The 12,259-nt window shown below is 42.1% G+C and overlaps 1 protein-coding gene and 1 non-coding gene across 19 annotated transcripts in view; both read right to left on the bottom strand.

Moving 5' to 3' along the window:
* MAGI1 (membrane associated guanylate kinase, WW and PDZ domain containing 1) overlaps positions 1-12,259 on the bottom strand; it is a 630,408-nt gene that overhangs the window by 9,615 nt on the left and 608,534 nt on the right. For 8 of the 18 annotated variants that reach the window (XM_027039185.2, XM_027039186.2, XM_053219111.1 and 5 more), the window contains 4 exons: positions 9,928-10,131; positions 1,935-2,028; positions 1,729-1,789; positions 627-770 (listed from right to left, as the gene is read on the bottom strand). In XM_027039185.2, the coding sequence (XP_026894986.1) occupies positions 627-770; positions 1,729-1,789; positions 1,935-2,028; positions 9,928-10,131 (503 nt within the window). The remainder of the gene's footprint in view (positions 1-626; positions 771-1,728; positions 1,790-1,934; positions 2,029-9,927; positions 10,132-12,259) is intronic. The other 10 variants (XM_027039188.2, XM_027039190.2, XM_027039177.2 and 7 more) reach the window with 3 other exon arrangements.
* Positions 9,448-9,520, bottom strand: TRNAK-CUU (transfer RNA lysine (anticodon CUU)). Its single transcript has one exon. It is a non-coding gene; the product is annotated as a tRNA-Lys (tRNA).

Genomic DNA, 12,259 nt, shown 5'->3' with positions numbered 1-12,259 from the left:
TTTTAAGCCATCTAATCCCCCCCAGAAAAGTGACACATGCATACACAGTAACAGATACCAGATTCCTAAAAAGAAGAGAGTGATCTTTTGGCATGTGTACATTTAAAATTTGCAACTCTGACTACTGCAGAGAAACTGTGAATGTTCCCGCCATGGAGATGTGGGGCCTTTCCTGAGGCAGAGTCGACCTGCTCCAGAGGCTAAAGTAAGACCTGGTGACTAGCAGGACACTGAATGGAGCTCACCACCCAGAACCTACAAGACTAGAGGGACTTCCTGCTCTCTAAGCATCCTGGTAAATCCTAGGATTTGCTGTGAAATGATGCGCCTACCATATGAGATTAAGTAGAAGAGCTACAGACACAGGACTGATTTTTACTTCAGTAAGTTTGCATGTAATTCCAATTCTTCATTCATCCCTGAACAATCAGAAGGGCTCACCTAACTTTAGCAGTTACCATCAACTATGCTTTAGGGAGAAATACATCCTAGGCGGGAGTCATGCATTTTAGAGTGTTCTGAAAGCAGTATGAAATGTAGTTCTCAGGAACAAGAAGGTTCTAGCCACATCATGTCAAAAAGCCACTGGAGATGACTTATTTTTCCAGACTCCTCTTCCTACTTACCCTCATCTTTCCACACCTTTCTGCTGGACCATCCTCTGCTAAGCGCAGAACATAGAGGTCCATGTTATATTCTCGGCCCCCTCGAAGACTAAAGCCAAATCCCTTGGCTCCTCTCTCTAGTTCCACAGTGTAAAAATCTTGCTCCTATTTAAAAAATGAAATGCAGTCATTCAGGGGAGAACGCATACCCACGCATATTTCTTCTTCCCACCGCTTCCCAAAGATTCTCCGAAATGGTGATCTGACACAAAGGCACTGTCTCTATCCCTCTCTTGGTGATTCTCAACTGTTTATTAACATTCATTCATCTGACATATTCGCAGATGCAGAATCTGAAGACATTTCATGAGTGTGCCTGCCGACCGCACACCAACAGACGTGTGTTAAAATTTAATCAGTGAGGCCACACATCGTTATTTGTGGCGGGGAAACTCATTACGTGATGCCGTGCTGCACAGGCCTCCCTGCCACGTGCCTGGAAAACAGCGGCAGTGTCTATGACGAGGATGCCAAGGGCGACCGCCTCCCGTCTGAGGAGTGGTTCCCACCCAGGATGAGGAGGAGCTCGAGTGGGTTAGTGAATCCATGCACGGATTACTCCCAAGTTTCCTTCACCTGCGTATTAGTGCATTCTCTCCTACCACCCTGCCAGACAGGTAGCTGGCTCTCCGGGTCTCACCTGAAATTCCCACGTCTGGGAAACACCTTAACAAAAAAAGACATCTCTTGGCATAAATACAGGCATGAATACCCCGAGCAGCGATTAGCACTTTTGCTCTTTCTCTGATGGCCAGTCCTTGAGATAAGTGCGGTTCTTTCTTTCTCTCTCTCTCTCTCTCCCTCCCTCCCTCCCTCCCTCCCTCCCTTCCTTCCTTCCTTTTTCCCACCTAGAAGAGGATTTCTAGGAATATTTTGCAAAGGTAGTAACAGAAAATGTCATTTCCTAGCCAGCTAAATGTGAGCTCATATTTAGTACAACCTCTCACAAAAGGTTATTTATTTTAATTGGGGGTACCTTATAAAAGATAGCTCGTAAAAACAGCTTCAGAAAGTTGGAAGGAAACGTACTAAGCAAACAGAAAAAAAGACGAATGGCCCTCACCTGTGTTGCCTGGGGTGCTTTGAACTCAAACTGAGATTCCGGCTTTGGTTTGGTGGTATTCCTGCCAAAGCGAGAGAGAGAAGCGTAAAAGCAAAGCAAACCATGAAACTGAAGGGAAGAAAACAAAGTCAAGGATGAGTATCATCAGACCAGGAGTTAGTTGTTTCCCCTTAAAACTAACAAAAGCAACCAAAGTTATGTCTGACCTGGTCTCCTGGGCCCCTTGCTGAGAAGGGGCGTGTGTGGTGGTGATGGTGGCAATCTTCTCTGCGTTGGTCAACAAAGTGGCATTTGAGGACTCTGCAGGGAGAGGGAGAGAGAGAGCGCAGCAGAATGAGGGCCCCAGAGGAGAGATCATCAAAGCAGGAGGTATGCAGAAGTCCCACATCTGAGTGACACGCCTGGTTTCCCTATCACTGTTTGAAACCGTCCTGACTGGAATTTCTAAGCAAGAGTTCACAGAACCATTCTAAGATATTCTACGATGTGAGAGCCACGTATGCCCCCATCACCCTCCTCCCAACCGACATCCCCGCAAATGAACGGAGAAGTTTGCCCCCGAAAATGCTTCCCTAAAATTGTAACCGAGTGAAGTGTCTCTCCCTCCCTGACACTTAAAAATGGCAGCCCCTTCAAAGCACGGCACCACACTGGCATTACTGCCCCAGGATTGGACGGACTAATAACAAATGTCTCTATTACTGTTTCCTGCAATTTATCAGCAATATGAGCAGAGTCCGCTTGATTTCCTCATGTGAATATTACAATCAGAAGTGTGCTAACATCTTGATAACTACACACACACACACACATCTACCTTCCTCCCCAGTGCTTTTAATGAAGCACAACTGAAAATGTAGACTTCTACACAGATCTCGTCTAGAATCACTGATGAAAAATTAACTTTAAAACCTGCATTAGTTAGAGGCAGAGTTTGTAAATAGAAGTTGTATAAATCATGAAGCCACCCTAATGGAATGAATATAATTATATTCTTAGGTAAATTGACTTTCTTCTCCGCTAACCACATTCATAAGCAACTTCATTAATCTCTAGAAGTCTGGAGATCCAGAATTTGAAAACACTCAAGAGCATGCCCTACAGACTGCACACCAACATGCATGTATTAAAATTTAATCACTTATAGAGTGATGGTTATATATTTTTTTGCTAATTATTTCTCCATTACGATCAAAGCAGATAGCAAGCAGTTATGAGCAAGCCGCACTTTAGTACTTAATTTTAGGTTGACTGTTTGGAACTTGGCATCAATCTTCTCATCAAGAAAATACTACATGTGGTGCTTAGGTTCTAAGATTAGGCTATGAGTGCCTATTTAATTCCTAGTGGGCAATACAGCCTACAAGTTTCTAGGAGTCCTACAGCTCATAGTAGGCATCTTAATGCTTTCAGAATACATATACCTGCCCATAATGTGTAACAAAGTTTCTGTGGGAAAATGTGTTAAGTATTCCCACCTGGGACACCTGGACGATCTCTCTCCACTGCAGTCCTGAGTGACAATACCTCCCAGAAATCCCAACGACATGTGGTCTGTCCTCCATTTTAATTTCCTAAGGATATTACGCAGCTTGGGTCTGGCTTCCTATTATATTATTTCATTGCACACAGTTGTTAAAGTCACGGGCTTGAGATCCAATCCCCCTTTCCCCACTCATTAGCCGTATGTCTTATTTTACTCATCTGAAAGAAGGGGATGATGACATAATTCCCTTCCCTTTGATAAAAATATTTGAAAAGCTTAGCATAGTACCTGACATATAGTAAGCACTCAATACATGAACTGGACTTATGGCCCTAGCTACCACTTCTAGTTTTTATTTTATGACCGTGGGAACTTAAACTCTAAAACGAGAAAGCTGAATTATGATTTTAAGTTTGCATTTCAGCCACAGAGCCTGTGGTTCTCACAGCTGAGGCACAAGATTACTAAGAAAATATAACAGATCATGTAAATTGTAATGTAATCCAATTCATGTTTTAGGCCAAGTTTCCCATAGTCTGTTTTTACCACCGTTTCTACAGATTCTGAGGGAAAGGAACGTGTGGTCAATTAAGGGTCAGAACTAGTGGCTGAAACAGAGGGAAAAAGTTTTGTGTGTCTGTGCTTTGATTTTCCTCTGAGCAGCCTCAGGTTCTTTACTATGCCAATACGCCTGGCAACCCCGAGCTGGGGAGGTGGTGTTTCTCAGGCTTAATGGGAGGCAGCTTAGCAGAATGGTTAGGAGGTCAGATTCCAGACTCTGACTATCTGGCTGGGTGTACCCCCAGCTCGGCAATTTACTGGCTGGTACTCACGCCAAGTCACTTCAACTTCCTTTGCCTCAGTTTTCTCTTCTGTACACGCATTATAGCAGAAGTATCTCAGAAAATCCGTGCAAAGATTAAGGAGAAGACAGTGTTTGGGATAGGGCCTGGCACATGAAAACCATACAAAAGATGATCACCAGGTTTTTTATCGGGAACATGGATTTCTGGGATCGCAATATTAAAAGCATATTACTGGTACATTTTTATGACTGCAGTTAACGAGCACAACCAAGGTGATTAATCTATGTGATATGCCATCAAGCACACGCACTGTCAGAACAATGGACTAAGAGACTGCACTGCCTGTCAATACGATTCCCCAGAAGTTTCACCAACCCACGTATTGGTCCTTTAAAAAAATTCATATTGCTCACTGTAATTAATTTTATGGAGACTCTCTGGGAAATCACAAGATTGCTCGGGCCATGGGGAAATCATAATCAGGATACCAAAAAGAATGTTTCATTGTAATTAAAGTGATTATAATTACTGAATTGTGCAGGAGTTTCCCTTTTGAGTCCTTGTGTGTTTGTGGTACCCAGGGTTTTTCTAGGCAGGTGGGATCCCATTCTGAAACAGTATTCTCTCTCTCTCTTTTTTTCCTGCTGCCTTCATGATTTGGATTGAACATTAACTTTAAGCATTAAAAAAATTAACATTTATATGCAAATGATTTTTTGAGCTAGCTGAATTTCCTCCAACTGCTGTCTTTCTTAAATCTATGAACCGCCACCATTTCTTCATCATTTATGATGCGCCAAAGACTGTGCTAAGTCCATTTCCACTTGTACTACCCCATTTAATTCTTACAACTCAATGAAATAGGTTCAGTTATGACCCCACTTTACAGATGGAGACACTGAGGCTTAGGCAAGGTAGGTAACACGTCCAAAGTCATCTGGAGAGTCTCACTTCCACGTGTAACAGAATTATGTGTTGGTGTCAGGGAAATCATATTTAATTGGCAAGTGCCTTCATTTTATTGCATAAGCACCACCAACTATCACAAAACTATACAAAATACAAAATACCCTGCTTTGATTCTACATTTTATGGGTCATCTTCTGAGCACTGAAATAATTTTTAACATGCTCTGGATTTATAGGATGCATTTTGAGTATCAAGAGTTATACTCGGGGGGTGTCTGGGTGGCCCAGTCGGTCAAGCGTCCGTCTTCAGCCCAGGTCATGACCTCACTGTTTGTGAGTTCAAACCCCACACTGGGTCCTCTTCTGTCAGCAAAGAGCTCACTTTGGATCCTCTTATCTCCCTCTTTCTCTGCCCCTTCGCCGTTCACCTTCTGTCTCTCTCTCAGAAATAACAAACTACAAAAAGTAGTTATACTCATTTTATTAAACGTTTAACTCTTCACCTAGAATTAAACCAAGACTTTGCGCTGAAATTCTCTCTAGCTTTTTAAATTACAGAGTTGAGGCCCGTTATCGCAAATCTATAGCTCCATCCCAAAGCAATATGTGCGCCATATAATGAGGGCCTGCTAAAAGAGCATATGCCAGCACAGTAGTATGAAGGGATGTCAATGTATTTGACTTCTAAACCTCAAAGACAGAGGGACAGATTGGCTATTTTTATGACAAATTCCGGCAAGTATCCTACATCCTTTATTAAGCAGTGTTTACACCTACTTCAGCTCTCCCAGAGGAATGAAAATGGATATTACTACACTTTCCATAGCAATCATGTCTCAAGCAAAGCATATCCTAGCTCTCAAGGCACTGTCACGGTGTTGTGCTAAATCAGGGCACTAACTTCTGACAGGATCTCTATCTTGGGTTTCAGTATATCTCTATGACAAGTGATTACAATTCCAGCCTAGACCCCATGTTAATACCTTTAGCCTCTGTTACAGAATCCACATTACAAAGTCAAACAGATCAACAAAGGATATAATCGTTCCCTTAAAACATTTCGTAAATATTTTAATGCACGAAAACAGATGTAATAAATACCGAAAGGAAGGATTTGAAAATTTGAATCCCATAAATATTTGAAGTTCGGGGAGACCTAAAAAATGTGTATGGTCGAAACCTGTTCCTTTTGCCCTATTGTCTTGCTAGCTATCATATCCACAGAGCCCCCTATTAAGATATTTATACTATTCTATGCCTTTGCCAAGGAAATAGAAATGTCTGGGCTGCCACACTTTACCTCCAATATCAACAAATACTTTGAATCAGAGGGATCTGAAGTACAAACCTAAGACCTTAATATAAGTAATATATTTTTAAGCTTCTAAATATTCATTACCTTGAACTTGATTCAAACTGATGGCTCTGCGTTAGTCTGACTCAGCCAGGGTCTGCCCCGATTAAAGTCTCATTCCCCCCAGATTTCACAGAGTATTTCTATAGAAGGCAAGTGGTAGGAAGCATGTGTGGTTTGACTTGTCAAATTTAAGTTCAGATTCAGTATGTTCAGCTATTCTCTGGGCCTTTCTGCGCTCTCCTTATATATTTACTATCACTTCCCGTATTTCATAGGAGAAGAAATTCTGCCCCCACTGCACCTCCCACGCTGGGCCCAAAGATAGTAAAAGCAGAGATGGTGAGGACCCCCCAATCTAGGCCTGTCCAAGATCTGTGAAGGCAGGCCTTCTAGGAACATGATAAACTAAATAAAGGAGAGTCATGTTTCTGAGCTTTTGTTGAAGGGAGCCAGTGGGGGAAGGGAGAGGACAGAGAAACATGAGAAGCAGAGTGAGGGAAAGTACAGACTGACATAAGTGAGTTGGAGAAAGTACTAGGTGAACGATGACAAGAGAAAACAATCAGGCAGCAGGAGGGAGGGAAAGAAGTGGATTCTGAGTGGGTTCTAAGCACTGTCTAAAAGACATCTTCCCATCTTCTTAAAGTGCCTCCTAGGGTTTCTGACAATAGCACTCTGGAGAAGACGGGTCTCTAAGAACTTCAGTCTCCTCCTGAGGACCATAGCACAAACTGTCTTTGGGCTATTTGATGCATTAAGCATTAGTGTGAAAGGTGTGAAGGAGAAGAAGTCCCTAACACACCAATCCCTTTTACCCTACAGTCTAGCACATCCAACACACCTTCCCAGACAGGAAGTGGATCTGCCACGTGTTTCTTTCCCATTATCAAGCCATAAAGGTCACTGTGTCTTCCAGGTGTTGGCAAACTTCTCCTGGATTTGCATCTCCTGGATGTTGGATTGCTCTGACATCTCTCCAGAAACCCAACTCCCCTGCTTCAATTTCAATTTGTAAGATGGCCATTTTTGGCTCCATTAAAAAGATGAACATCACAAATCTATCCTCTGTTAGACCTGATTTCCTTTACCTGGTCTCTGAAATTTACAAAGTAATGGATGAAGGGTTTTACTATCATGGCACTGAATTCCTGCAGTATTTTGGGATGAAATCACACCCTGGGCAGCACAAATCAGTTCTTAAGTACACTGTATGAGTTTTAATGTTTACTTTCTTCCTACCAAGAGAGTGTGGGATGTGTCTCTCTGAATTTTGTATTAAGTACTGAAGTTAAAAAAATGTCTTTTTATTGGCAATTGCTACTGGATAATTCATCTTGAACTATATTTTTTTGGGTTCAAGTTTTCCGAAACTATTCTCCACTGCATTAAGTCAACACCTAGTATGTGCACAGTAGGATAAAGTGCTTCTGCATATTTATATCTTTCCTGACTTCAAACTCTTTTTCTAGGCCCTTCCTTCAAGGAGTACTTTCCTTCCTTCCTTCCTTCCTTTTTTGGACATGATCATTCCCACACTAAGACCAACCAATATAGACATAGCAAGTCAATGCCTGTGTCCTGTTTTTTTAAATTAGTTTTCTGAAATCTCTGTAGGGCATGTACATCAATATATCTAAATTTATATACTACATTTGGCTCTCTCACTAAATTTTTCTGGCTTCCTTCATTCTTTCCATTAGAAACCTATGTTCTATCAACTTGTGATCACATTCCTAAACTGTAATTGCCTTCCAGAGTGGTGAACTGGCAGAATGGACTCCTGACCACACGGTAAATTACTAACCATGCATCTGAGGCCGGGTAAAGGAGATGAGCAATCAAGAAGCTATTTTTTCCTCCACATTTGAGTTGGGTATTTTTGGTTCAGAGAAAATTCTCTGCTCTTAGAACCAACAATTTTCAAATATTTATTGTTTGGTTTGGGATTTATTTTTTTCTCAAAGGCACAATTTACACCACTTGAATTTTAAACTAAAAAGGATCACCTTCTAACAATTACAAAATACTCCTTTGGGGGGCACGTGGCTGGCTCAGTTGGCAGAGCATGCAACTGTGAGTCCCACACTGGGTGCGGAGATTACTTAAAAATAAAATCTTAAAAAAGATTCATTTGGTGAATTACTTCCAATAAAATCTCTGATTTTCTTATTTTACAGATCAGTGACAGGGAATTTTTATCACTCTATCTCCATAAACCACATTCTCCTCTTGAGAAACACTGACTTTAGAATATAGATTTTACTTTACAACACATGTATAGTAACAACACCACCACCACCAAAAGACATTGAAACACCGGAGACAAGTATCACTCTCCTCCCAAAAGCAAAGTCTGCTGAGAATGAAGTCAATATTCAGGACTAAATTCCCTGAAGAATCTATATATAGTGACATCAGTGTATCAACTTCATTTTTATTGAGAATAATGAATATTGATATTTCCTGCTATATAGCTTTATTTTGTAGGGGGCTGTCCTATATACTGTAGGATGTTTAGAAGCATTCCTGGTCTTTCCCCACTAAATGACCTTAGCACCCACTCCAGACAGTGTGCCCAATGTCCCCTGGGGGGCAGAATCACCAGTGGTGTAAAATAAACCAGATTTGAATTAATAACCAAACAAACTAACAAATAAGAACAGGCCTACTTTAATGCAGATATAACCTATCAAAAATAGAGGTTTTATTCTTTTTTCATCCACATGTAAAAATTAGAGACAAGTCAAGTAGGCACAAACCCTAAGAATCTCTCATTTAATAAAACACTTCTGGGGCACCTGGATGGCTTAGTCGGTTAGGGGTCCAACTCTTGATTTTGGCTCAGATTATGATCTCACGGCCATGGGATCAACCCCTGTGTTGGGCTTGGTGCTCAGTGTGGATCGTGCTTGGGATTCTCTCCCTCCCTCTCTCTCTGCCCCTCCTCCCTTGAGCACTCGCGTGCACATGCTTTCTCTCTCAAAATAAAATAAACATTAAAAAATATTTTTAAAAACCTTTTATATGTTCACTTATCCTGAGAGAAAAGAATAGTATTGGCTCTGAAGTGTCATTATGTAGGTTTTATGTCACTGTATCACAGTTAAATTTACATTTTTAAAAATTTTATTCACTTGTTAATTTAATTTTACATAGGCTTCATACCCAACGTGGGGCTTGAACTCACCACCCTGAGATCAAGAGTCACATGCTCTACCAACTGAGCCAGCCAGGCACCCCTCACACAGTTACATTTTAGTGATTTTTTAAAACTCTTTATTCATTTCCAGATAGAACATCAGGGGATCTTTACCACTGTATTCAAACTACTCTATCATTTTAAGGACAAGGGTACCAAAACCAAAATAAAACGGGGAAAGTTGAGATTTTCTGCAATGTTTATACTTGCAGCAAGGCAGGGCCCCAGCGAAAGAGGATTAAGTGAAGGGAGTGGAGGGGCGGGTAAGGTTTAGTAACAATGGCTCATGATGGGTATGTTCAGTTAGGGATGGATAAGGCTGCTTCGAAATCGACACTATTCAATTACGTGAATACTAACGAGAGAAAGAAAGAGACAGAGAGAAAAGGAGAGGTACAGAAAGAGCTAGAGAGAGAAAGAGAGACACAATAGGTATACTTTACCATCCCCGGGAATGATGCGGAGGGTAACTGTGTTTCCTGCTTCCTTGATTAGGTTGACAATGTCTGAATGGGACTTGTTGGTGATGGAACATCCATTCACTGCCAGGATCCGGTCTCCCACTTTCAGCTTGCCACATCGGTCAGCGGGACTCCCCTCAATAATCCGACCTATTTTGTGAGGCATAGCCACACATGCATTTCCTGCTTTGATATTGAGTTTTTATTTTTTTTTTAAGTTACGTGGGAATATAGTGAAGGGAGGAGAAAAAGGGTTGAAAAGGGAAAGAGAAGGTTAAGTGTTAATTAATTAAAGCATTAAGCAAATGTTATTAAAGGAGAGCTCTGTGCCGATGGTCAAAACATTGGCAGTACTCAGTGCATCTGTGGAAGGAGCTGCCGCCCCGGAGTGATGGCTCCTAGCTCCTTGCCCCATTCCAAATGAGGGGGAACCCCCAGCTTCCCTCCTTCAATTGGTTATAAAATGTGTGATAGTTAGCAACTTCAAAGACTCTCGAGCGCCCCAAAATAACTCGCCGTTGGCTTATTTTGGGTCTGCAAATGTGAGACCCAGAGCTGGGATGGATGCTTTACACACTGTGTGTTCGTGTCACTTCACTTTTGCCATTGCCAGCTGTTAAGCTTCTGCCAATGTTTTGTTCTTTCTCCATTTAGAAAAAATAATCCCTAGGTGTCTGGGGAGGCCTAAGAGTCAGCTACCACCAGAAATTCCATCTGAAAACACCTAATGGACAAACACTCAGTCCTTCTGCCTTCTATCCGGAATGATGAAAGCTTTAGAAAAAAGGCATAATTACAAGAGATGAGCTAACAAAAACACCCAACCTTTTATGACCTTTGCTCAATCAGCCTGTCGCACGCTTTCAGGGTAAGGGCCCGAAAGGCTCATTAGCGCTGAAATCCTCCACCTTCCTCACAAAAATCCCCTCAAAGGACAGTGAAAACCTGGTACCTACTTAGGCTAAGGACAGTGATCCGAAGCTGGATTCAGATCCTTCCTCAACCCTTTCCTTTGATCATTTCCTTTCTCATTATTACTTATTGCACATCTACAACATGAAAACCAGGAAAAGTGCATTTGAAGAGGAAGGTTTCTAGTGCACTGTGAGGCACCCCAGGTCATAACCATGTGCACTGCTAACTTCTAGCGAGGGGTGGGAAATTGACTTTGAGGCCTGGCACAGGGTCTCCAGCTAAATGCATAGTTCCCTATTTCGAGAATTCGTCTTTCTGAGGACTGTGAAGCAAGCTACGCAGCTGCGTCACCTTTTGGAAAGGACGATAAAACGGGCACGGAAGACACTGAAATGGGCTAGGCTCTTCTGTCATAATTTGGACCTTGGGGATACCATGTGGGGGGAAATGCATCCCAATCTCTTTGAATTTCAGCATATCTGCTCGCGTCTGTACCACGGCACGTAAGGTCAAGGCCACAGAGCTTTTAATAGGGAAGCAAATGGTTTTTTGGAATCCAACAGGCAGGTATGGAAAGCCTCCGTACTCAAATTCAAGGTCCTCATTAAGTTTAGTGCATCTCCACAAACAACTCACAGGAGAAAGGTATCAAACAACAGGTAGGAGGACAGCTCTGTAGAGTGGGAAACAGGAGTCTCATGCAAGGTATTAGGGAAAGTTGAACTTGTTTATTGTCAGAGCCAGAGGGAAACAATCAAAGACCAAATTGTGAGAAGACATTCAATATTCATTAAATAACACATAACCTCCCACCTGACACATCTATTTCGATGGAGAAAAGTAAAACCAAGAATTCTAAAATCCTGAGAAGATCAAGGGGTGCATGGGGAGGATCAAACAATGGGATTTCTTACCCCTCTCTGCCTTGTTCGAATATTTTTAAATTACACAGAAAAGCCCCCCAGATAAATTTACAAACAAAGCCCCCAAAAACCTTGCCTTGGTGTCCGGTCATCCCTTCGTGACATGCTGCGATAACTTTATTAATGTAGCTCACAGAAGCACGGTTAGTAACGGGCGTTTGTTACTGCAGCCACACATGCATAGACCTGACTGACTCACGGACTCCTAATGAACAGACTTTAGGGAAATGGCTTTTGCAGGAAGCAACGTATAAAGGCTAAATGAAGATAAAGGGAGTGCTACTGGATCCGAAAGCTGAAGGGACAGAGCACCTGGCCTGATCTCGGCCAGCAGTGACCTGGGTCACTGGTCATCGGACTCTTGGGGACAATTCCTTTGCAGATAGAGCAGAGTCCATTTCAAAGCCCACACAGCCCTGCCCCGTCTCTCATCCCATTCCTTATTAATGAACAGATGTGCCTGGGAGATAAACACA

This window comes from Acinonyx jubatus, chromosome A2 (genome assembly GCF_027475565.1).
Source record: "Acinonyx jubatus isolate Ajub_Pintada_27869175 chromosome A2, VMU_Ajub_asm_v1.0, whole genome shotgun sequence".
Classification (NCBI taxonomy): domain Eukaryota; kingdom Metazoa; phylum Chordata; class Mammalia; order Carnivora; family Felidae; genus Acinonyx; species Acinonyx jubatus.
Note: the sequence above shows the minus strand (reverse complement) of the source record. Positions and strands in the feature narration are given on the sequence as shown.